The 26,842-nt window shown below is 35.8% G+C and overlaps 1 protein-coding gene across 1 annotated transcript; it reads right to left on the bottom strand.

Moving 5' to 3' along the window:
• Nucleotides 1–200: 200 nt before the first annotated feature.
• LOC102514273 (phospholipid scramblase 2-like) lies at nucleotides 201–26,842 on the bottom strand. Its single transcript, XM_032484095.1, has 9 exons — nucleotides 26,786–26,842; nucleotides 23,583–23,608; nucleotides 19,230–19,310; nucleotides 14,918–15,267; nucleotides 13,487–13,529; nucleotides 12,195–12,415; nucleotides 9,227–9,388; nucleotides 2,697–2,858; nucleotides 201–260 (listed from the first exon to the last, which is right to left on the bottom strand). The coding sequence occupies exons 2-9, from the start codon at nucleotides 23,593–23,595 to the stop codon at nucleotides 201–203; spliced, it is 1,092 nt and encodes a 363-aa protein (XP_032339986.1). The 5' UTR covers nucleotides 23,596–23,608; nucleotides 26,786–26,842.

The following is a 26,842-nucleotide window of genomic DNA, read 5'->3' as shown; positions in this document are numbered from 1 at the left end:
AGAAAATGTGTAAAAATATTTATAAGCCAGTAAACAAAATAAAATATATAATTTCGAAGTGAAATCACGTACCTGGGCTACAGGTATCATAGAGTATTTCACATATGGTATAATGACCTTCAAGGAAAAAACACTGAGTTTTCCTTTTACACAGTCCCAATCAGTGTAGACACTAAATTTTGACACTTTTTTTAAGATTGCTACAACAGTCCTGCTGTCAAAATCTTAGAGCATCCAGTATTTTCATAAAACATGAAATCCTAGATAAAACCAAAGATATAGAAATGAATTTTCAGCAGTAAAAGAGAGACAGTTCTCCGATGCAGAAATGCTAAGGGATCAGATTTAACAGTAATACATCTGTTAAATATGAAAAATTAACTGTAAAAAATAAAATCTGGGGCAAGTCTATAGCTACATAAGTCTACCTTAAGCTTTCCACTTTAATAGCAATTAAATCCTGTAAGTTTATTCATTTGTTGATATCTGCATGAGTTTAATTAATCTTCTAGTAATTTCTCTCTATTTCACTGTATTTTGTTTTACATATATATTTCATTATAATCCCCTTTGGCTCTTCCTTGTTTGTTCTTTCTTCCTCTACTTTTTGTAGTCCTTCTCTAGCAATGTAACTTGTGACTGGGGTTCCATGTACAATTTTTGGATTTTCTTTGGTAAGAATGACAGCCACATCAAGAGTCAGAGTGCACATTAGACATTTTGTGTCCATTTCATGATTTGTCTTCCAATTTGCTAACTTTGCTTGCCAGATTGTTTCATTGTATCATCATTGATCTAGACTCCCTCGCCTATGACTTTAGCCAAATCCTATGAAATTCATTTCTCTCACCTATTATTTTCCTTTATCCCTTCAACAGAAATAATTTAATCCTTATTGCTAATAACTTGCAGTTGCACTATTAGTTTTACCTCTCAAATTCATTTCTCACATAGACACCAGGATTTATCTTTCAAAACTTTGGATGTATAACTAGGTATAACTATAAATATGTATAAAATTTACTTATACCTAGTTTGAAACCAACAAATTAACAAAACAATTTTCAATGAATTGCCAACCTCTACAAAAAATTACTTAATCTTTAAAGGTCCTTTAGAGGAAGGCCAAAGTCATTTCCTAATAAGCCCACCACCCCGCCTCAGTCTCATGAACCGTCCAGCCAGACACCCCGGGTTGCCTCTCTTCCCTAAACGCACCACATCGTTCACATTATTCCTGCCTTTGTTGAACTGTTCCCTCAAGGTTAAGGGTAGATTTTGCTTTTTCTGTGAAACCAACACTGAAAACACAGTTTTTACATAGAACTCTGGTTGTAAGTAATTATAGAAAATATTAAGCATATCCCAAATTAGACAGAATTGCATAACTAAGTCCCAAAGGCCCTTTACCCAGCTTCAGTGAATATTAACATGACTAATCTTGGTTCAGCAATTATTCCATCTCTTATATCCTGCTCTATTCTTTATTACTTACAAGCAAACCCTGATATTATACCATTTGATACTGAAATATTTTAGGATTTGCCTATAAAAGATATGGATGGTGTTTTCTTTTCTATAACCACTAGATCATCATCATTAGAGCTTAAAAAAAGCCTTAATAATTCACTAATATCATCAAATAGCCAGTCAATGTTCAAATTCCCTGAATGTCTTGTAAATGTGTTTTCACATTGATTTCTTCAAATCCGTAGCTAAACATGGTTCACAAACTGTATTAGGTTGATGTCTCTCTCCTTTTTTAATTTTATTTTTATCTTTTTATCTTTCTTGGTTTTTGTTGAAGGAACTGGCTCTTTCTGCTGTATATTGTCTCAAAATTTAACTTTTTTCAGATTGCATCCCCAAATGAATGTTTAAGATAGTCATCTAGTAATTCAAACCTTGCTTGCATATTGGAATCACAGGACAGCTCGAAACAGCTTGAAGGCTTGTTCCCACCTCCAGAGATTTTGGTTTACTAGATCTGGATGCAGTCTTGACATAGGGAGTTTGAAAAGCTACCCAGGTGCTTTCACTCTGCAGCTAAGGTTGAAAATCTTTCCTCTGTCCCAGATGTCTTTGACTTTGGCTGCATATGGAATCATCTGAGGAACTATACAAACTTCTGATTCTGAGCTTCTGATTTAATTGAACTGGGGTGTGATTTGGTACTTGGGGTTTTTGAAATCTACCTAGGTTATTTAATGGGAAGCCAAGTTCAGGATCATCACTCTACTCCCATTTATTTTCTCTCATTTGGCAGTTCGATTAATGGCTTGATTGAATGTAGACTTTTATTGCAGGTTACTCTCTTGTATTAGATGATTAAATTTAATAGTGAATCAGAAGGAAATCTCCCTGTTTGAGTTGTATCCCTTATAAGCCCATATTTAAAGTATTCTCCAACGCACCAATTTTGATTTTTTAATACAAGCCCCAAAGACCAGGGCATCTCCTTAACACGTAGGCCCTTCTGTTGACCTGTGAAACTAAGTAGGCTTTCCAGAGAGCACTAGTCACCACTGAATCCACAGTATCAGGAGAAAATGGAATTTCAGAGCTAGGATTAAATGGGAACCCTATGAATAAAACCTATACATTTGAGAAGGTCACTTTTAAAATGTAAAATTTAATAAATATTAGAATGATACTAGAAAAACATCTATACCCAAGATTAGCAAGCATAGACTTACAAGGAGGAAACACGCGCCAAGCACAACAGCTTTCATTTTCACATCAGCGTTTGAAGGGAACTGGATGCTAAAATTACTGTAATTTGTAAATATCTCTCTTACAATCCCAGTAAATTGCTTAGAAATCTTGCCAACCACATTTTTCTCTTCAAGAGATTTAATCTAAATTGAAAAAAAATGAGTCTTAGAGAATTCTAAAAAACTAATAATAAAACTACTTTTAAAGTTAGAATAAAATGAACACTCTATTAAAGTTATGTGCCATAATGAACTTTAAAAATTACATCACTCATTAGATACATCTAAATACCTGCATCTGTCTATAGTTACATGAAAAAAAAAGTTTCTTTACTATACAGAACATTTATGAAAGTAGTTTTGCTAAAATATTTAGTATTTTTTAATCCCACATTAAGACAGACAGTGATAAATTAGTTGAATTGATCCAAATATATCCAAAATATAATTTAAGCAGGAAAAGACACAACTATGAAATATTGCTTTGATGAAATTTCTAGAAGCCATCAAGGGGGTAGGAAATGAAACTCACATCTGAGTTCTTTAAGACAAGCACAGAGAGTTTACATAGGCTGAGTGTTTAGAGGTGATGGGTGGCCCCATTGTCACCCGCTGTCAGAAGGAAAATGTGAAATGCCAGGAGCCTGGAAAAGAGGACTGGCAGTTCTGAGTGTAGGAAAGTAACCAGTAAGTGGGATGCCCCAGGTCCAAGGCTGGGGTAAGACTGGACAACAGGAGAGGGTGGGTGACAACAAATGAGAAAGTGTGTATGAAAGAAAAAGGCTCCAAAGTAAATTTCTTCTAATTTTACAGTTCTGCCTGTGGAAAGCCAAGGGCCATGATAAAGAGTTGGACAGATAGAGTTATAGCCAGACAGATGCACCTCACCAAGCGGGCACGTAGGGGCTGAAAGTAGCCCCCATTCACCAAAGTATGTACAAGCAGGGTTGTGTGAAACCAGGAAGAGGAGTGTCCTTTTCAAATTTGCACAAGGTACCAAATGTGCATGTATTAAATCCTAGCTCAGGTTGGGACTAGGTACATAAATGTGGGGAGACTAAAAACAGCTGACTCATTTTATTTGGGTATGGGTAGTTAAGTTCTTTAAAAACCTGCATTAAATTTCTAACATGAACACTGCAATAGCATGGATTACTCTTCATCAAATATTCATTTCAATCCCCTTCTACTGTTAGCCCAGTATCCTTCCCTGCACATTGAAATTAGGCTTGGCCATGTGCCTTGTTTGACTGACAGAGTGTTAGTGGATGTGACATGAGCAGAGACCTTAAACAAGGCTGAGTGGTTTGGCCTTGAGTCTTGGTCTCCAGCGATCAGCCACCAGAGAAGAATGATCCAGGCAGCTGCTGTTGCTACAGCTCCAGAATGAACATACCAGGAGCAGACCTGAGACCACTGGCAGCCTTAAATCAGAGCCATCTGGTTGAGCCCAGGTATATCCCCCAGATACAGTTGACTTGCAGACCCATAAACAGGAGAATAAATGCTTATTTTTTTAAGCCACTGAGCTTTAGGGGTTATATGTTATGCAACATTATGGTGGCAAAACAGATTAATGCAAATCTCTTGTACACTTTAGTGCTCCATCAGATAATAGCTGTCATTTAAGCATATGTAGCTAGTAAATAAATCTTTTTAAATTTTATTTTTAATTTTTGAATATTTTAAAAATTAAAAAAAATACAGACAATAACTTACCTGCCACCATAATCTCACTAATAGATATTAACAGTTCCCCTTTTTGATTCCTAAAGCAAGAACTTTTAAACTGTACTAAAACTCATGCAAGAAATATAAAATGTGATTTTTAATGAGAAGCATCAAAAATATGAATAATGATTCGAAACTGAAAAGTTATCAGGACCAAGTATTTTTTAGCTGAATTTTGAAGGAGAAAATTTTTGTAATAAACTTAATTCAACCTGGAAATTATTTATTGGTATTTGTGACACAAGAAGAAATACATATTTAGTCTTCGTCCCTGGTTCCTGACATACATCTGTTAAAACTGTTGTAATTTTCTGATTAATAGGGATTGTAAGAGAGTCTTTTGTCACAATATGTGGTCTTTGTCCCAGGTTCCTGGCACATAGATGCTAACATTTTTGGAATCTCTTGAGTGATAAAAGTTTTGTGGGCTAATGAGATGACTGGTGGCTGTGGGCCCCTGACAGTTTCAGCTTGGGGGCTGGTTACCAGAAAGTCCAAGCAATGATTAGAAACTTGGCACTCTGAGCCCTTCCCTTGACCTCTGGGGAGGAGACAGAGGCTAGAGACTGACTTAATCTCCAGTGGCCAGTGATATAATAAATCATGCATATGTAATAAAACTTCCATAAATACTCTAAACAACAGTGTTTGGAGACCATCCAGGTTGGTGAACATATCCATGTGCTGGGAGGGTGGTATAGCACAACTCCATGGTGACAGAAGCTCCTGTACTCAGGGCCCTTCCAGACCGTCCCTATGTAATTCTTTAACTTCCTCTTCATCTGTATCTTATAATATCCTTTATAAAAACCTATAAACATGAGTAAAGTGTGTTCTGAGTTCTGTGATTATCCTAGCAAATTACTGAGCCTAAGGAGGGGGTCATTGGCATCCCTAATTTATAGCCAGTAGGTCAGAAGTGCAGGAGGTTGGGACTTGTAATTAGCATCTGAAGTGGGCGTAGTCTAGTGAGACTGAGCCCTTAAGCTTTGGGGTCTGCATCAACTCCAATTAGTTAGTGTCAGAATTTAATTGAGTTGCACACCCAGTTGGTGTCTGGAGAACTGGAGAACTGTTTCATAGAGAAAAAAAAAAAAAACATACATTTTGTATCAGACATGTGGATAAAAAATAGAATTGTGGTATATTTGAATTAAATTGATAAATCTAAAAATTTAATACCAATATTTGATAAATACATTCTAAAAGGAAAACTATAATTTTACCTACAATGTAAAGATAAATAAAAAAAATCCAAATAGAACACTAGCAACCTAGGTAAGTATCAAAAGAATATACTGTAATAAAGGATAAAATACTAAAAAAAGATAAATTATAAACAAATCATCATATTAATGCTGCTGAAAACATTTTTTAACTAATACAATATATAACATTTAGTATATTCATGGCATACAAAAGTTTTACAATTGTTAGATAATTTAATGCTCATAGCCTTGCATAATACGTAGTTTTACTGTATACAATGTTTATATGAGAAAATTAAAGCAAAGAAAGGTTAGCTAATTTGTCTACATTGCACAGATAAGAAATCATGGAGGTGGGTTTCAAACCAAGGCATTCTGGCTCCAGAGTCTGTACCCCTGACCATTACGATGCTCTGACTTTTAAAAAGTTAAGTATCAATTTTTAATAAAATTATTACTTAAGAGTCAGGAAATAATGATCAATGACCCGATCTGTCAGCTTCTTTTTTTTTTTAAATAAAGATTTATTAGCACACAAATATATCCATTCATTTATGTATTGTCTTTGACTACTTTCATGCTATAATGGTAGAACTGTTGCCACGATGACTCTATGGACCACAAAACCTTAAATACATTCTATATGGCTCTCTCCAAAAAAAAAAAAAAGGTTTGCTGATTTCTGTGCTAGGTAACATAGGAATAGAAAAATGGTATGAAACACAGTAGCAATATCTTCCTATATTATAATATTTGCTACTATTTCAACTGAAATGATCAAATTGGTAGCTATTCCCTCTATTGTCATCATCATTATTATTATTTTTGATCTGTAGTTAGGCTGGAAAAAAATGAGCCCACTGGTATATAAACAGCATATGAACTATCATAATCTCATTTGCACTGTGATTTTATACCTAACAAAACTAAGTAAATAAAGCTGAAACACCTACATTTAATATTAAAATACAGTCATATGACTGAATTAAAGGTAAAGAAAAATAGCTTTTCTCACTATTTATAATAAGCACCTCAAAATATAAATATTACCTTTTAACAGTGATAATGGTATAAATTACAAATAAACAACAAAAAAAGTAGAGGTTTTATATGAAGAAACCTATGTGGTCTTACAAAGAATACAAAATAAGATATGAATGAAAGACATAAAACTTCTTGGATGGATCAGGTTTAGCACCATAAATATGTTAATTTCAAAAAAAAAATGATAAATAGATTTCACACAATACTTAGAGTCTACCTTCTAAAAAATTAAACAAAATGACCTTAATATCCATGTGAAAGGAAACATTAGACAATAGCAATAAAATATGATAAATGAAGAATACTGAGTGATCATTTTGCTCTGACTTGATGGATGACATATCATTAAGTCACCATACTCATATCATAAGGCACTGTTGTGAAAGCAGATTGTTAGGTCAGTGCAACGGAGGAGAGAGTCTAGAAACAGATTCTGTTACTTGTGGGAATTCAATGTATGGTAAGGATAGTATTTTAATTCAGCAAGGAGTGAATAGTTTACTTAATAAATTCTGATGACACACTGTCTAGCTGTTGAAAGAAAATAAAGTTTGCTCCTATCTTGTACTAATACATTTCCTAGTGAGTTAAAGATTTAAATATAAGAAGATTAAAAAATAGTAGATAAAATATAAGGTTTGGGGAGGACTTTCATACTTAAGACTAAAGAATCAGAAGTTATGAACATAAACATACCTAACTATGTATATATATATAACTATATATATTCTTCTACTCACTCATGGCTTTAACTACCATCTGTATGCTGAAAACTCCTCAATCTTTTCCTCTACATACCTAAAATCCAACATTACTCAAATACAAATCATTAGCTTCCCATAGATCAACTGTTTCTCCTCCAATACTCTTATTTTGGCCAATTACATCATTATTCATTCAGTTTCCTAAATGTCAGACATCAGAATCATCTTCAAATTTTCTTCCATCTTCAACACTCGTCAAATCCATGAATCAGTTCCACTCAGTGCACTTACAAAATATCTCCAAATTATTTTCTCCTTTAGAATGGCACCTCCTCCTTCATATTCAGGGTGTTCTCTTTTCTACTCCAAGTTTCCATGACCATTGACATCGTGATGGAGTACATGTTCCACAGTTAACCCCCATACTGATAAATCCTACTTTAAGGTGTCCAACTTTCCATCAGAAGTTGATTTAAATGACTATTTCTCATTCTCTGAAAGATGGTGCTTAGTTAGCATCATTCTAGAAGTACAGATGAGAAGTTAACTCACTATATATGAATTAAAGCATCCATTGATAAAGGTTGCTGGATAAAATCTAAATTCCTTAGCATTAAATATTAGAGTTTCACAACACTTTTCCAGTGTTTTCACCAACTTTACCCAAACAGAATATATGCTATCTAAACCTCTGTTAATATTATTCCCTAAATGAATAATTATCTTTCCATTCTTCTGAAGTCTTGTTAGATATGCCATCTTCTACATGGAGAAGTATTATTGTTTATATACTTTTATACAAATTTCTTATATGAACCTATTACACACATATTATATATATTCCTATAAAACAGCTTTATAAAATCTCTCTACATTATATATATATTTCCTAGAATTACCCATCTCTGAAATCTATAAGGGGAGTGACTCATCTTCATATAGCCAAACTCTAAAACCATATGACTAGGGAATCCAGGCAGATAACGTGAAAGAAAGATGCTGGGTAGTGGGAAACCTTAGGAAGTCAGGGGACAGTGGCAGAGTTCTCATGGCTTATCATAAGGGGGCGTCCCTGCTCAGTTTTAGATTTTTGCCCCATCTGTGAAAATGAGTGTCCAGTTTAACAGATTTTATGATTTTCCAAGAGAATCATGATACCAAGATGAAGCAATAAAATGTCTCAACCTTTAAACATTTGTGACTAAACACTTTGGGTTATGGGTTAGGCCCCATCTGTTGGAAAACTGCTGTGATGAAACTCCTCTATGTAATAAATATACTGATAGATTGTGGTTTATAGAGATCAATTTAATACAGAGATAAAAGAGATGCCATAAAGAAGCACAAATGGTAGTGCATCTTACATTATCTTTGTTAAAATTCTCTTTGCATAAGTGAGCTTTCTGTAGGAACTCAAAGATGTTAGAGCTTCTATAGAGGGCCTAGATCACTGGCAGCCTGTATTTCAGACTAAGGAAGGACCATATGCTTTGGCAATCAGACATGGAAGACAATATTAGTGTTCTAATTGAAATAGATAAAATACACAGTACATACAGAAAACACCATGTTTAAATGTTAGACGTTTTGCTTATATTTATTTGACTATAACACTTTTTTCTTTTTTCACATTTAGAAGGATTAACACTGATGTTTAATACGAGCAAAAACCACATCTCTAGTGAAAGTTAAATATATGAGCACATTACCTTCCTTTTGAGATCATTATACAAATATGTATTTTAATGTATTTGTAACATCTTACAAAATTATAATATCCTTATTTTAGGAGAGCCAATCTTACAAAAGCTATCACATCTCTTACCTCAAAATCAACATCTCCACAAAAGCTGCACATGAAACATGGACCAGTAATTCTTAGTATATCCTTTCTCTTCTCATTTTGAATTCTAAACTTTGGCAGAAATAGGTGCCTGATCTGAGTAACATAACCTATTGGTATCCCAGGAGGAGCGTGGATTTCTATCTATAAAAGCAAAAGAATAAATGTAATATATCATTATCATCATCATCTTCATTATCATGTATCTAATAAGAACTCTCATTTACTGTATACTTTTTGAAATTGGCATGTTCTTTTTTTCCAGGTCTACTGAAGTATAATTAACAAATAAATTATAATATATTTCAAGTGTACTGTGTGACGATTTGATACACATGTACATTTTGAAATGATACCACAATCAAATTAGCACATCCATCATCTGAAAGAGTCACTTCTTTTTTTTGATGTGAATATTTGAAGTCTACTCTCAGCAAATTTCAAGTGTAGAGCATACAGATGACCCTTGAACAATGCAGGGGTTAGGGGCACTGACTCCTCTCTGGCCGTCCCCATAACCCGCCCCCACCGCACACTCAAAAATCAGCCTTTACAGCTGGCCCTCCATATCCAAGGTTCTGCATCTGCGGATTCAGCCAACCAGAGATTGTGTAGTACTGTAGTGCTGCCGCGTGTATTTACTGACAGAGCCACGTGTAAGTGGACTCATGAAGTTCAAACCCAAGTTGTTCAAGCATCAACTGTAGTATTAACTAGTCATCGTAATATACATCAGGTCCCCAGAAATTATTTATTTTATAACTGAAAGTTTGTACTGATGACCAGAATCTCCCCATTTCTCCCACCCCTCCATCCCTTGCAACCACCATTCTAATCTCTGTTTTTATGAGTTAGTTTTTTTTCAGATTTCACATTTAAATGATACCATAGTATATTGTATTTCTCTGTCTATTTCACATGGCATAACACCCTCCAGGTACATGCATATTGTCACAATGGCAGAATTTCCTTCCCTTTTTTTGCTGAATATATATATAAATGTATATATAAATATAAATGTGATATATATAAATATAAATGTGAGATATATATATATATATATATATATATATATATATATATATATATATATTCTTTATCCCTTCATCTGTCAACAAACACTTAGGTTTTCTCCATATCTTCACTATTGTGAGTAAAGCTGCAGTTAACATGGAATGGAAATACCTTTGAAAGCCTGATTTGACTTCCATTGGGTATGTAACAGAATTAGTATTGCTGGATCATATAACTGTTCTCTTTCAGTTATCTGAGGAAATTCTACTGTTTTCTAAAGTGGCTGTACAAATTTACATTCCTACAAGAGTGTATAAAGGTTCCCTTTACTCTACATCCTTGCAACATACATTTTTTGTCTTTTAAAAAGATCCATTCTAACAGGTGTGATGTGGTACATCATTGTGGTTTTGATTTGCATTTTTCTGATGATTAATAATGTTGAGTAGCTTTTCATATATCTGTTGGCCATTTGTATGTCTTCTTTCAAATCATGTCTATTCTGGTCCTTTGCCCACTTTCTAAGGGCAAGATATTGTTTTACGCACCACTTAATTCACACTACATCCTTAGCAGGTTGGCTCTGTTATTCCTATTTATAGAGGAAATAACGGAGGAACAGAGAGGTTAATTAACTTGTATCAGATTCCCCAGCAGCACAGTGGGAGAGATGAGACACAAACTTGGGGAAGCTACGTGCACAGTCTCTACACTGAAGCACTGCTCCACTGGCCTCATATTTTTTAAATTTTCATACTTACATGAAAAATATCTAAATAATTAAAAGCTCTTTTCTTAAACTCCTTTAAAAACGGTGGTTTACATGTACGGACAGAGCTCTGATCACTGGGGCAGTTTTCAAATATGAGTGGCAGTGGTGCTGTGATGGAAAGAAATGGAGCCTGGAGTGTTGGTTCTGCTATATCGTTGGGCCACTTTGAGACCATCCCAGTATGCTTATCCTAACTAAGGACCTCCTAGGACTGTTTATTGAGATCAATAATATAATGTATGCTAATATGCTCTATAAATTTTAGAGAATATTCTGTCAAACGCTTAGTTTTTCCTCACTTATTCTTATGAATATTATTCTATCTAAACTAAACGACATGGAAAACAAAACAATTCGGTATGAATAAGGTCAATTTTCCTTTCAAAATAAGTACAGTATTAGACGTCAGATATCTATGTGCTTGCATGTCTGTCCTGCCCTCACAGCTGCCTGTATGGATGGCTGAGTGACAGGCAGGGCTGGGCTCAGGCCCGTGGGATCTAGGCAGAGGCCAATGTCCTGTAAACACTCTGCCTGGCGTCTTCCTGAGATCCATGTTCTCTGCCAGGCTGTCAAGTAACATGAAAGAGACCGCTGGACCTCATAGAGCTGAAGGTCCTCACAACTAGCATATCCCTATTACAGGGACTCAAATATGTTACTTTTTTCCAATGGAGAACTGAAAAACACAGGAGTTGAGATTTCTCAGGGGGCCTTCTCCTAGGTTTGCTCCTTGTAGGTTGGCTAAAATTGTGAGATGAACACATCTGTCCTTTTCCTCATTCTCCTGTCCACTTGCCTCTGGGATGGCATTCGAGGGTATCTCCATGGTGCCCTCCTCTGGCTTTGGCCAGGCCCTCATGGTCATTTTGGGAGAGGGACTTGACCGAGGTGCCCTACCTGCTTAGCTCTCCCTGAAGATCGAGGAGTCTGGTCTCTGAGATCTCTGATCTCACCCCCAGGAGGTGCCCTACTCAGGGACAGGGGGCTAAGTGCTCACTCTTTTCCACCTGCCTTCCTTCCTGTACAGTTTACTCTCAGGTATAAACCAATAGCTTGTGGACCACTTTTCCTTTAGATCTCAGTTTGATTATATAAATTCAACAAGAGGGTAAAATTCTTACAGAACTACTTTGCAAAGTACCCTGGTAACCACTCACCGACCTCCTGCAGGCAGCAGGGGAAACAAAGCCAGTTAATCCTTAGTGGTCTCTCCAGAGTTATGACCTCTCGGCCTATAAGGTCAAGGATCCTCATGGTAAAAGGCCTAAAAGCCCCACAAAAATATCGGGTACAGCAATCAGTATCCTCTGCTGCAAAGTAAATCCTCTGTCCAAGGCTGTTCTTAATTTCATATTTGTTATTTGTTTCAATACGTATTATGACTGAAAATGTAGAAGATAAAATCATAATCAACATAATGTTAAAAATATAGATTAGATTCAAAAATTTTTCAGATATTACTTTAGATGATACTTCATGTCACATAAGGAGGAAGAAGGAAAGGGGTTTAGAGATGATCTAGTCAGAGAAAAAAGGGAAAGAGAGAGAAAGAGGAGGGGAAATTAAGCTACAGAGAAATTAAGATGATTTATGTGAGGCATGGACAAGAAAATAACCTGTATATTCCTAATTGCATAGGCCCATGTCAGAAACGGAGACTCTGCTGTGAGGGCTGGTGCGAAGCTGCAGAGGGCCGGAGCTGTGCTAAGTGTATGCAGAACATGTCTCCTTGTTCGTGTGTTCAAGTGTGGAGGAGAATACAGGATGATTGCTCTGTTTATGCTCCTTATAAGATGACACTAAATAAACTGGCTTGAGATTTTGTTTTGTAAACCATAGCCATGGCTTATCATTCTGCACTGTGTGAGGAAGGTTATGACAGGGCTTACGCACAATGCACACGTGTGAAGAGGGAGGGAGAGGAAATGGAGGTGAGGTAGAATGCTCAGCATTGTATGTTCAGAAGTGGGAGATGGGCACCCATCCAAATGCAGTAAGTTGACTCTCTTTGGAAACATACTAAGGTAACTGTAAGTACGTGGTACTAAGTTAACATGAACTATTGCCTGTGGCTCTGTGCCAATCTCAAGGTTATCACAAACTGGGAGAAAATAGCTGAAGTATAGAAATCAGGTAATGTGATAGATTCCCTGAAGTGATTTCTAGAGAAAAAAGGGAACAAAAGTAAATTTGATTGTTTTCCTTCTGAGTTGGGGTTTTTAACTTGAAGACAGTTACTAGAGTAATAGTATTTTACCACTCGACTCCTAATTTCCAGAAATGAGCTACTGATAATCCTCATCAATTCATTATCACAAAGACAGACATTTGTAAATAGCCAGGTTTAACTCTCCGACATCACTGAAAGTGTTATATTGGTGGTTGGTGATGTGCCTTTATGTATATAAACATCCCCTCTTTCTAGAAATAGAATGAATACAATGAATACATACCTTCTGTAAGTTCAATTTGCTGATGAATCTGAATCTGATCTATCTATTAGAGCAAACAAAAGATTGAGCTATAAGCATATATCATGTTTTTTAAAGCCAACCAAATTAAGATACATTTTTATGTTTTCAAGAATGCATATAAGTAATTATCAATATTGTCAATATTAAATCATAGTTTATATCTTTGGTGTAAAAGGAAATTTAATGTATTTATAAATGAAAAAATACATATTGAATATGTTCACTATTCCTGTGGGCAAATTCAAGTGAAATAAAATTGACTTACACTAAAACCCCTTTAAGAATAAGAACACACTGTTCTTTCTAGAAGGGGTTTAGGAAATATTTTTAAAAATTTATCCATTTAAAGGCATTTTTTACTATAAATCTCAAAATTTTTCTTTTTCATGTACTTGATATCATCATTTGTAGTAAGCAATAATTTTCCCTACATATTTTGTAAGTCCTTGATTTTTTTTAAAGAAAATCTATTTAGGGTATTTCTTGGAGAATATGTGAACTGATAAACTTCTTGAAAATTATAATGCCCAGGTGCATTTTGGGATATTAAATTAGTGTAGAGAGTGCAAGGGACACAGCTCAGTTTTTGAAAAGTGGTTGGATAGCATGGGAATATTTATTTTTGTATCGTTTTAACACATAGGACTTCATAGTCTTACTTTACCTATGAGATTTCTAACATCAAAGAAATGTAAAAACTCACTTTGCTGAGATAAGCTATCATGTAGCACCTTAAAATCCAGGACTTTTTTTGACCTTATGGTTGCGTTTATAAAACTGAGTCTTCAAAAGAATAAAAGCAACATAAAATGTAATTTTATTAAGTATAATAAGATGTTGAGCCATATTCTACACAAAACATTACTCCATTTTGGTACCACTTGTTGAAATTGAACAGTTTTATTTGATGTTTGTTTCTAACTCCTAGGAAATTATTCAGTGTTGGGATTAAAGGGCACAGGATCCAGAACCAAGGTTCCAGAAGTAAAAAGCCATTCCCACTTCCTCTGCATTTTGATGCTGAGCAAATTATGTAATCTCACTAGGCCTCAGTTTCTCTTCTGTAAAACGATGATAATTATAACAACTACACATCACAGAGTTTCTAAAGGATTAACTGAGTTAACACATATATTCTGCTTAGGAACAAAGCCTGGAAAATAGTGCTTAATAAAGGTTTGCTATTGGTATTATTGCAGATTATATTCAAGATGATAGAAAACACAATTTCCTAAGACATGTGTCTTTTACTGTAAAAGTAAACCTTACCTAGAAGAAATAGAGTAATTTGTTAGCAAAAAATGTTGTTTTACCATTCAGACTTTTGTGAATTAGTCAATTGTTAGTCTCATTAAGTAAACTGGAAGCACAGTTTTATATTTTATGAGTCTTTTATGTATTTGAAGTTACCTGGTTTAAATATTCCAATCCTGGTGGACAGTCTGGTGAAGGTGGTAGTGCTGGAATCCAGGGCAGTCCTGCAGGCACACCTGGCCGAAGAGGCACTGGCTGGTATTGGATGGGAGAGCCAACTGGGCAAGACCCTGAATAGCCAGCTGGTAGGACTAGGTAGTCAGTCTGGGTGCCAGTGTAGCCAGCCTTGGGGCCAGGATATTCAGCCTGGGTTTTGGAATTGCCAGCCTTAGAGCAAGGATTTTCAGCCTTGGTTTTAGGATAGTCATTCTGGGGGACAGGATTTTCATCCTGGGTTTCAGAATTGTCAGTATGGGGAGTAGGGTAGCCAATATGTCCTGGAGATGCTGAAATATGAACAAGTGAAATTATTTATAACTGCACAGAAAAGTGAAAATATCAACTTTTTTAGAATTATCCCAGTTATCTATAAACTACAATTTTTGCTCAGAAATCTTGTTTCAACGTAGCTTAAGGTTTGTTTTTATCATTCAGCAGTTTTTCAATAAAATGTCTGTGGTTTCATATCCACTTCTATTTTGAGGATTTGGGCTAGTATAGAGTTGGTCTTCATCCTTACATTTACTCTTCAAAATTCAGGTGAAAATATGATTGAAACCTAAAAAAGTGAAAAAAAATCAATAGAGTCACATACATAAAGATTCTGGAATGGCATAATGAGATACGGCATTGGGTAGAAAGCCCACAATAGAGGCATTACGCCGACATATCCAGGACCAAATCACCCTTCAAAAAAATGGTAATTCCGGAATTCTGACAAATGGCACCTACCTATACAAAAAGAGTAAGTCTTAGAAGAGAGGCTAATCCTCGTAGTAATGTCTTTTAAATGTAGTTTTATAATTCATTCCTTCTTAAATGTATAAATATTTACAGATGACCTACAATGTGATTGGGTCTCTTCTAGAATCAGAAGATACAGCTATGGACAAGGCAGCCTGCTCTCAGGGAGCTTACAGGAAACTTCTGGGAAACAAAAATATAAATTTAAAAAAAAAGATTTCTAAAAAAATTCATATTGAACTGATTGGAAAATACGTGGGGGAGAATAAGAGGTATGAACCGATTTCTTTGACTAGATAAAATTTATGTTGAGCCTTACTATATAAGGAGGGAAAAACTGTGTGAAGATCTGATGAGAAATATTCCAGGAGGAAGGATACTATGCAAACTCTCCCATGTGAGGAATGGATTTGGCATTTTTAAGGACATTATAAGGGAGAAGAAGGAAAGAAACAGCTGTCAGTAAAGACATAGGATCAGTCCATCTTTTTAGCTGCTTAATGGAGTTTGGATTTTATTCCAAGTGTCATTGACAGGCCTGAGAGTATTCTAAGCAGAAGAGTACGTTTCATGGTCTGATTTACGTCTTACAAAATTTTCAGGAGTACCGAGCACTGGGATTTAAGATGAGAAATGCAAATGCAATCCCTGCCCCCATTGAGTAAGGGGAAAGAGAACTTTATACTCATCTTTACAGTAAAGAGATCGACACTAACATGATTAAATGATTAACTAGAATCAGAGACAAGTACTTTGAAGGAAAGGACCAGCGTTTTATGACTACATGTGCCAAAGGGTGGCGAGAGAGAAAGGGAGGGAGTTGGGACAGCCTCCCTGAGAACCACCTTCAGCTGAGATCTAATGGACACAAAGGAGCTGAGCGGACCAGTGCCAGAGAAAGAACATTTCAGAAAGAAGTCCTGGGATAGTAACAAACAAAGGGCCTTTAAAAATCTGAAAAATAGCGCAGTCTCCCTGAACAGAAGAGAAGGCAAGGAAGCCTTTTGGGACCTGGTAACAAAATTAAGCAGTTTGGCTTCTAATTTAAAAGTAATGGAAAGCCATAAAGTAGAGACTGAAAGCTCTCTGTAATACAAGCTGGTTTGTTCTGTTAAAGATTACTGGGTACAGTGTAAAACCCAGACCATAGGCAAGACACTGGCAATGTGGAGGTATGAGTTAATAGTAACAGCATTTCTGTAATCTTCTCAAACTCTTGGAAAGTAAGGATGGTATATTTTTTCCTCAAATCAATGGATTAGGCATATGGAATCAACTGAAATCTGGATAATATTTCCATTTATATAAGGCCCAGTTTAAAAAATTATAACATAATAGCAAATAGTTGCCATTTCTCATTTGCTAGTTATTTTACACATACCTGAATTGTGCTGCTATTTGACATATACTCTCATTTAATCTCTAAACCAATGATTGGATAATATTAGCCCCATTTTATAGATAGGAAAACCGAGGCTTAGAAGTACAGCAACTTGTTTAAGACCACCACACAACTAGTAGGTACAGAAGCCAGAACTTGATGCCTAATCCAACCCTTCTTTGCCTTTTTTCCACTTGAATAATGAGGATAATTAACAGAATTTACCCCATAAGATTGTCAGAGAATTAAATGAGTTAATCTACAATAAGCACTTAGACAAATGCCTAAAACACAATTAGTTCTTAAGTTTAAGCTACATTATTGTTAGCATATTCTTTCTCTCAAGACCTATGCTACATGCAACCTTGGATTTGAGAAAAATAAAATTGAATTATTTTTCTCACAAACTCTCAAGTTTGATTAGAACCAATTTTAATTATGTATTACCTGTTTCAATTGTCTATGGGTGGATTTAATCATTCTCCAAGTGCCTTGGATGAATATTAGACTTGCTAATCATTCTCTAAATAACAACTGTATAAGAATTTAGAGCAGCATTTCTCATCCCTGGCTACACATTTTAATCACCTGAGGAGTTAAAAAATTACCAAATCCTGAATCCCGCGTGTATGAAAAATATCCCCTGCCATATCAGTAAACAAAGGATGTTGCAGGCAGCCAGCCATCAAGCCAGCAGCCACTGCAGCCACCCCCAACTGTGCACCCTGAGGGGATTCAGGATGGACAAAAGCAGGACACTGGCCCTAGATGGCTAAGGTGCAGATCAAAGGAATGAATTCAATGAGCCCAGACTCTTGCATCTTCCCATAGAGAGGAAAGCACTTAATTCACTACGTTGAGATGTCTGGTTTTCTTTAATTAACAGTAAACGTTTGATGTCCTGACTACCTGGTTTTGTTGCAGAAATCCTGTACGTCCTGGCTCCTCCTCTACCTCTTTGGAGCCATCCCTCAGTCTTCTGAGTTTAAGTCCTCAGTTTTGTCAGCCATATAAAACATAATTCTCAACTTTTAGGTTGTGCAATTTTTTCAATCGACACCCACAACCAGAGCTTCTGATTAAATTTTTCTGGCAGAGTGCCCTGGTACTGGTGTTATAAGAGCTTCTGCTTAATACTTAAGGCATGGTTGAGATTTACTATCTTAAAGACTTAACGTTTTTTCTAGTGGACATACTTTTGATTGCAAACATCTGGATGCAATCCAGCCCCTACTGGAAGTTTTATCGCTAGACAAACCAGCCATTCAGCTCCCAAGCAGATTTGTTTGCTCAGAGTAGAATACAAAATGCATACACCCTTGTGGCCAAACCAGATGCCCTTTGATCCTAAGTCCCCAGGATGGTCTCTTAAGATGTGGGTAGCCTCCCTACTTGCAATTCTAGGTGCGCCGTGAACTTTGCCATTTGGTAAAGTTCTGGTAATGCTGATAACTGCATTTGTCGAAATAAAAATCTCTGAAGTCGCCTCTGCAGTGATTCAAAGAAATAATGGATTCCCTAGTATGTAGTGATATGACTCAATACTTTTCTTACAAATGTAAGGCATGGTTCAGCATGCATACAACAGTAAACTTTCACATATGTTAACAAAATAAAAATAAGAATTATCCCAGGAAGCTACGTTTCTATTGCTTGCAGCTTCCTGGTTTAAGCACCCATCTCTTTTCTGTGACTCTCACTGAATACAGTTAACCTCAGATAATAAATGACTCAAAAACACTCAAGGATAAATCTCCTGATTGTGATTACATGACCACAATTTTCAGACAAGCAGAGAATCAATAAAATCTTTTATTTAATATGAGTATTTGCGGATTTAATTTATGTGCAGCTTTACATTTCATTAGCTAAGTGTAAATTCAGTACTGTTTTTATTAACTCTCCATTTTTACTACCCTGTATAAATAAATTATTTTTATGATATTTATGATAATAGGTATCAAACAAAAAATCAATAACTAGACTACCAATTTCATTACTGTGCTTTCAATAAAATGCACTTCTATGATAAATACACACAGGGACAGAAGATAGACACACACACACCATTTGGAGAATATCAATAATTAATTATGATTTGTATTCTTAAAACAAATGTCTTACCTTGGAATGCTGCTGAAGGATATTCAGGGGAATACCCAGGTGGTAAATATGCTCCTGGGTGAGAAGCATTCATTTGCATATCTGCAATTCAAGGAGAGGTAAACATACATCTGCTTTGATAAAGTATATATTAGAAAAAATGCATTGTCCCTAGATAATTTTGGTTTGTATGATCTTCCACTGTATTGAAATAAAGTGAATTCCCTTAACAAAAGCTGTGCCTGTTACAGAGTAACTTTGCAGTAGAATCCTGTTTCAAACAAATTCCCTTTTTGATAAAATGAGACTCCTGATTTACTGGGGCTGAATTTCTAGTTATCAGATATGCCTGATGAGTGTTTACTGTTATACTTTGATTTTGTTGGTATTAGAATAAAACTATTAAAACTATTAAAAACCACATATAGACCGTGAAGAAAGCCATAAATGAAATTACTTGGAGGTGGGCATGGTAATGGAAGAAACTTGTCTGATTTTAAAGATATCTATAATCATTATTATAAGAATTATTTTAAAACTTACTTAAAATAATGCAGATAGTTCAGTATTTAAATATTCTTTTTATGCTTACCCTGGAACTATGTCAAAACGGTTAAATTATGGGACATTCCCAATATTTGACTAATTTTGACCTATGAATCATAATGGACTTAATTATAATAAACTAAAATCTTTGTTATCTGCTTATCAATGTCATTTAAATAATCTTAATATATATATGTACAAATGGTTCAATTTCCTAGTTCTTCATATTAGTATTTTTTTCTCCAGTCATTCCTTTAGCAGCTGCCTCAGCCAGAAAATAAATATTGAGCATCTCTTGTGTCACCTGTGAGTTAGGCTCGGGGGCTAGGCTGGCTCTGCCTTCATGAAACTTGTGGTCTACAGGACACTACACTTACACCATGTTTTGCTCTGTTTCATTGTGGCTCGCTAAGTGTAAATTCAAAAAAAAAATTTTTTTTTGAACATGGCATAAATACAGAACAAAATGTTGGCCAAACCTTCAATCTGTCGTATTTCTTGTGTGCGTCTCTATCGTGGGCTTTCAGCTCAGGTGGTTTCAGCAGGAAGGCTGAGCTGTGCCCCAACCCCCTTTCTCCTCCAGTCTGTTGACTTCATAACAACTTGAGCAGAATGGAGTTCAGGGACACTGTTCAAATTCAGGCAACAGAGAATCCTCCACTTCAGTCAGGGCTTTTCCCTGTACAGACACTGCCGCATACCCCGAATTACTGCACGTCTCTGCAGTATCACAAGTCTTCCATCTGCTTCTTGGCTTCAGGTGAGTGGCCAAGCTCCTAGTTCTCCAGCTCTCAAGGCTCTGCCCACAGCTGTCACTCCCAACTTGAGTTGGAAACAACGGGATCAGACTCAGCGTATCTCAGGGAAAAGCACTGCAAGTCTGACTTAAAGACCCTTCTGTAAATGATATGTCACGTTTTGGCACCTCTTCACCAGCACCACTGTTTGACATACCCATGAGTTGACAGATTCAAGAAATTAGGAGCTCATAAGCCCTGGGGTGTTGTGTTGGTACCAGAACAATGATCCTGGTTTCAGGTGTTCCAGGGAGAATTCATATAAAGGGAAAACGTGTAAATGTGAATAGGGGAGTGGTCAAGTAGACCAAAGAACATGTGAATTACAGATAGATTCCTGCCTTTATGAAATGCAACTTAATATTATTTACATATATTCACATACACATATACATTTATTTCAATTTATGCACATACACACATACCAATACATATAACTATCTATATAAATGTGATGAATTAAAAGGTGGTTATGACCAAATGAATCTATGTTTAAAGTGATTTGAAGCATCTTAGAGCTTGTAGCAAATAAAGTAGCTTAATACTGCCCAAGTTTACATTTAAAAATGTTGAGTTTTGTAAATAAAATGAAGTCAACAGAGCAACCTTTAAGAGAAGATCATGAATCTTCTTGAGGGAAAGGTAAGGTTTCTGGTCTCGAGGAGTATCTAATATATCTAGTAAAGCTGCCATTGTCATGAAAGATAAACATGTTTTGGCTATCTTGACAAAGATACAAAAGAGAATAAAGATCATTTTGGAAAAAGCAGGATTATGTTTTTGTTTCATTTTAGTAGGTATTTTTTTAAAGCCTGAATTCTTTTTTTTTTTTTTTTTTTACAGCCATTAGGTTTACAACAGATTTGAGAGGGAGGCATACAGATTTCCCATATTCCCTCTGCTATTACATATGCATTTTTTACCAAGGATGAATCTACAATGACACATCATAAGCACCCAAAGTCCAGAGTTTATTAGGGTCATCTCTTGGTGCTGTACATCCTGTGGTTATGGGCAAAGGTATAACGACATATATCCATCATTATAATGTCATCAGAGTATTTTAAGTGCCCTAAAATCTTTTGTGCTCTCCCAGCTCAACCTTCCCACAACACCCACACCTGGCAATCACTGAACTTTATGTCTTGATAGCTTTGCCTTTTCCAGAATGTCATTACAATTGGAATCATATATAGCCTTTTCAGATTGGCTTCTCTCACTTGACTAATACACATTTAAGATTGCTCCATGCCTTTCTGTGGTTTAACAGCTCATTTCATTTTTAGCACTGAATAATATTCCACTATTTGTATGTACCACAGTTGATACATCCATTCATCTATTGAAGTGTATCTTGCTTTCTTCCAAGGTTTGGTAATTTTGAATAAAGTCACTATCAATATCCAAGAGCAGGATTTTTTGTGGGTTTTTCAACCCCTTTGGGTAAATACCAATGAGTGTAGTTTTCTGGATTGTATGGTAAGAACACGTTTAGGTTTTGTAAGAAACTTGCAAACTGTCTTACAAAGTGGCTGCACCATTTTGCATTCCAACCAGAAATGTGTGAGATTTCCTGTTGCTCCACATCCTCACCAGCATTTGGTGTTACCATTGTTCCAGATTTTGGCCATACTAGTAAGAATGTAGTGATATCTCATTGTTGTTTTAATTTGCATTTCCCTGATAACATGTGATATGACATGGGTATGGACGTATGATTTCATACCCTTATTTGCCACCTGTACATTCTCTTTGGTGAGGTGTCCTTTATGTTTTTGGACATTTTTAAGAGGAATTTTGTTGTTGTTGTTGTTGTTGCTGAGTTTAAGGGTACTTTGTGTATTTTGCATACAGTCCTTTATCAGATTTGTCTTTTGCAAATATTTTCTCCCAGTCTGTGGCCTGTCTTCTGATTTGCTTGATAAGATCTTTTGCAGAGCAGAAGTTCTGGATTTTAATGAAGTCCAGCTTATCAATCATTTCATTCATGGATTGGGTTTTGGTGCTATAAATTAAAAGGCATTGCTATACCCACAATTATCTAGATCTTCTCCTCTGTTATCTTCTAGGGATTTTATAGTTTCATTTTTCACATTTAGGTCTATAATGCATTTTGAGTTAATTTTTGTGAGAGGTGTAAGGTCAGTGTGTAGATTCTTTTTTTTTTTTTTTATGTGGATGTCCAGTTACTCTAGCACCATTCGTTGAAGAGACTATCTTTGTTCCATTGTATTGCCTTGTTCCTTTGCCAAAGATCAGTTGACTATTTATACATAGTTAGAAACTGGGTTTCTAACTATGGGCTCTCTGTTCTGTTCCAGTGACCTATATTTGTCTGTTCTTTTGCAACCACCACATTGTCTTGATACTGTATCTATAGTAAGTCTCGATTTTGGGTAGAATCAGTCCTCTAACTTTGTTCTCCTCAGGATTTTATTCTTAACATTTTCCTCTCATATTTATTGTTTTTCTCTTTAAAATAAAATTTTAAAAAGAGAAGGTCTTTTATTACATGCTTGATCAATATCCATCTTCTTTAGAATTTTCTTGAGAGAATAAGAGCCTGAACATAATGGTTGTTATTTATTTAAACCTATATACTTGTGTATATTATAGAATATTACATCAGGGGATATAGCTGAGGATTTTACATAATGAATTGACATATTAAATTTATTATTTACTAATTAGTATGATCTGAATAACATTTGCATATACGAAATGCCCACAGAAAAGGGAAAAGTGATCTGGATGGAATAGAGAAATAAATTATATATTTCCCAATAAACTTAGCATTTCTTAGGTTTCTCTAATTTTTTTTTTTTATTTTTTAAAGGGAAAATAGGCAGAATTGGATATTTGTCTACATTTTCTCCATAGTACAATACTGAAATACACACTGGATTCTTGAATTAAACAACACAAAGCAAATTATGTCCTTTCTGAAACTGAATAAAACATTATAACAAAAAATCTGTTAACAACAGAATTAACATTATATGGTGGAAAGTAAGCAAAGTGAATTACTTACTTTGGTTGTCCATGATTTAAAGAGTTCTGAAAAAGAAGACCTCATATTAATACACTGCCTACAAATTTATAAGCCAAGTATGACAGTTGAAACAAGATACTCTGAAGCTATACAGACACACACATGGGCTATTCCTCTTTTTCATCTAGCATAGCCATATCTGGGCATTTAAACCCCTTGGGCTTGACCCTTCCCCTTTGCTGTGTTTCTGAATAGGATTTTACAAGGGATTGGTCAGCCCAGGATGGTGACCAATTTCTAAAACCCTGAGGGGAGAGGCTCCAATGAGGCAGAAAGCCATGAAGAAAAATTTTGAGCTTAAGACTGCATATGGTAACAAAGTTAGAAAGCAATGGAGCATGTGATCCAGCATCCAGCCTCAGGGCTGGGCTGCAGGCATGGTCCAGCATGAGGAAAAAGGTTAGCTATTAGGTCGTACTACTGTAAATACCTCTGGAAATTCCAGGTCCTGAGGATATATTCTACCTAGCTTGAACAGCAAATTTGAGAAGGCCTGACCCCCTGTTTTATATATCAATACATTCATTTAGCCAAAAAAAAAAAAAATTGCTCAGAGGTTATGGGAGCTGTAACACCATGATAATTGAACTGAAACTTTTTGTGGTTATTTCAGTAGAAAACAAACATGATAATGTAACTGAAATCTAACTATTATTTTAATAGAAAACAGACAAGCCCATTGTACTCAGAACTTCTGTTTTCTAGAGCCTTGATCTCATTCTAGTTTTTCCCACAACCACCTAGTCACTATTTTTGCTATCTCTCTACCTTAAATCCCAACCCACTTATGCCTGTTAATTACAATTAACATGTGACAAAAACTGTTACCTGACTGATTCCTCTTGAATTACACATTAATATGAATCAGTCCTCCCCTTTCCCAAACCCTGTCCGGTCTTGTCTGCCCTTTACTAAAGCTTCCTACTGTCATCATAAATGGTAAATAAAGTCAAATAATTCCTCCAATAAGTGTCTAATACTCAGATTATACAAAGAACTCATACAACTCAATATCAAAGAAAAACAAATAATCTTTCTTAGAATGGCTTTTATCAAAAATACAAGAGATAATAAATGGTGGTAAGCATGTGAAGAAAAGGGAACCCTCATACACTGTTGGTGGGAATATAAATTAGTGCAGCCATTATGGAAACCAGTATGCGGGCTATTTCAAAAAATTAAAAATAGGACTACCATAGGATCCAACAATTCCACTTCAGAGTATTAACCTAAAGATAACAAAAGCATTAATTCAAAAAGATATATGCACCCCTATGTTCACTGCAGCATTGTTTACAATAGCCAATATATGGAGTCAACCTAAATGTTCATCAATAGATGAATGCCTAAAGAAGGTGTATATACACACTTACATATACACATACACACACAAACATTTACACACAGAGGAATATTACTTAGCTATGAAAAGAATGAAATCTTGCTATTTGCAACAACACAGATGGACCTAAAGGTTTTTATGCTAACTGAAATATGTCAGAGAAAGACAAATATGCTGTGATCTCACTTATAGGTGGACTCCAAAAATAAAACAAATAAACAAATAAAACAAGACAGGAAAAGACTTACAGATACAGAGAACAAACTGCTAGTTGCCAGAGGGGACAGGGGTGTGGAGTTGGGCAAAATGGGTAAAAGGGATTAAGAAGTACAAACTTCCAGGTATAAAAGAAGTGGCTGAAATATACAGCATAAGGAATATAGTCAGTAATACCGTAGTAATTTTGTACGGTTATATTGATTATTAGACTTATCATTGTGACTATTTTTTAATATATTTGATTGTCAAATCACTATGTTGTACACCAGAAACTAACATAATATTATATTTTATGTTTGAAAAAAAAGTCAACAAATCTCTAACATCCTTTACTAAAATTTGGTGTTCCCAAGAAGATCCTCTTCTCCATTTCAAAATCCTAAGTAGGTAAGGCCTTATACCAGGCAGTAAAACAAAGGGAAAAATGGACAACAAAATTAAGTACCATATTATAAATACTCCAAGTGCTATGATGAAAAATAATGGTTTTACAAGAAAGAGAGATGGAGGCACCATTTTAGACAGCGGTGGTGGTAGAGTTGTCAAGAAAGTCAGGTCTGGGAGCCACCGGAAGTCTAAAAGCAACCAGGCCATGGAGGTGTGTGTTTGGGTGTGGGGAGGCATTAGAGGCAAAGGTAACTGTATGGGTAGAAATTCTGAAGCTGGAAGGAGCTTGGTTCATTCAAGGGAATGAAGATCTGTGGGTTACAGAGCAAAGAGAAAGATCATTGGACAGGAGGATGGAGAGGTGGACAGGGGACAGTTCTTACAGGTTTCCTGTGTCTTTACCTGCTCTCTAGGCTCTCAAAGGCCAGAGCATGACCTGTCTCGTCAGGACAAGACATTTAACTGGTGCTTGTTGATTCAACAGTGTGTACAGTATTATTTCAGTCCCTTCAGTTAAAAAGAACAGCTATTACTTACAGATGTGAAGGCTGGCTAATATGTGACCCAGCTATTTTATACGCCACTTCTGTCTAACTGCAGACATGCACTTGCTTCCCTTTTCATTTATTTTCATTTCCTTGTATTTGTTCAGTGTTCGAAGCCCTGAAAATTGTCATATTCACCCAGGTGATATTAAGAGAAAGTTCTGTTGTTAAGAAAGTTCCAAGAAGAAAAAGAGGACCCTGAACCGCCTGACACTTTACACTAAGCAAGTGACACTTGTGCTAACCTTGTATCTCAAATTGCTAAACTGGGGTGGTCAGATTGCCTGTGGGGAAGGGGCTATGCCAGAATTTCCAGGAATAACTGCCTAAATAAAACCATATGGGAACCAGACAGCTTAGAGAAGCAGGGACTTCGTCAAATATTAATAATGAATCTAGTACATTCTGCAGTGACAGACCCTGTCTGATAAAGTTACACATCATACTCTAACTCCTGTTAACTTTTGATCATTACACAATTTCAGAGATGATCAAGGAAGGAACATGTGGAAGAAAGCGGCTCAGAGTCCACAGATAATAAGCAGTAGAGGCAGCTTCAAGTCAGGCAGGTGGACTCCTGAGCTAATGGTTTTATCCTCAATGATAAACCGCCTGTGTCTTCCCGCTTCTGGCGTTCCAGGGCGTCTAGCATAGTTTTGGCTCCAGCCATAGCCGTCATTAATACTTACTGTTCAGGGACAGCTAGCAGGTTCTATTAATCGTCCCTTCTAATACCCCAAGTGCTG

The sequence above is a fragment of the Camelus ferus genome, chromosome 1, assembly GCF_009834535.1.
Source record: "Camelus ferus isolate YT-003-E chromosome 1, BCGSAC_Cfer_1.0, whole genome shotgun sequence".
NCBI lineage: Eukaryota > Metazoa > Chordata > Mammalia > Artiodactyla > Camelidae > Camelus > Camelus ferus.
Note: the sequence above shows the minus strand (reverse complement) of the source record. Positions and strands in the feature narration are given on the sequence as shown.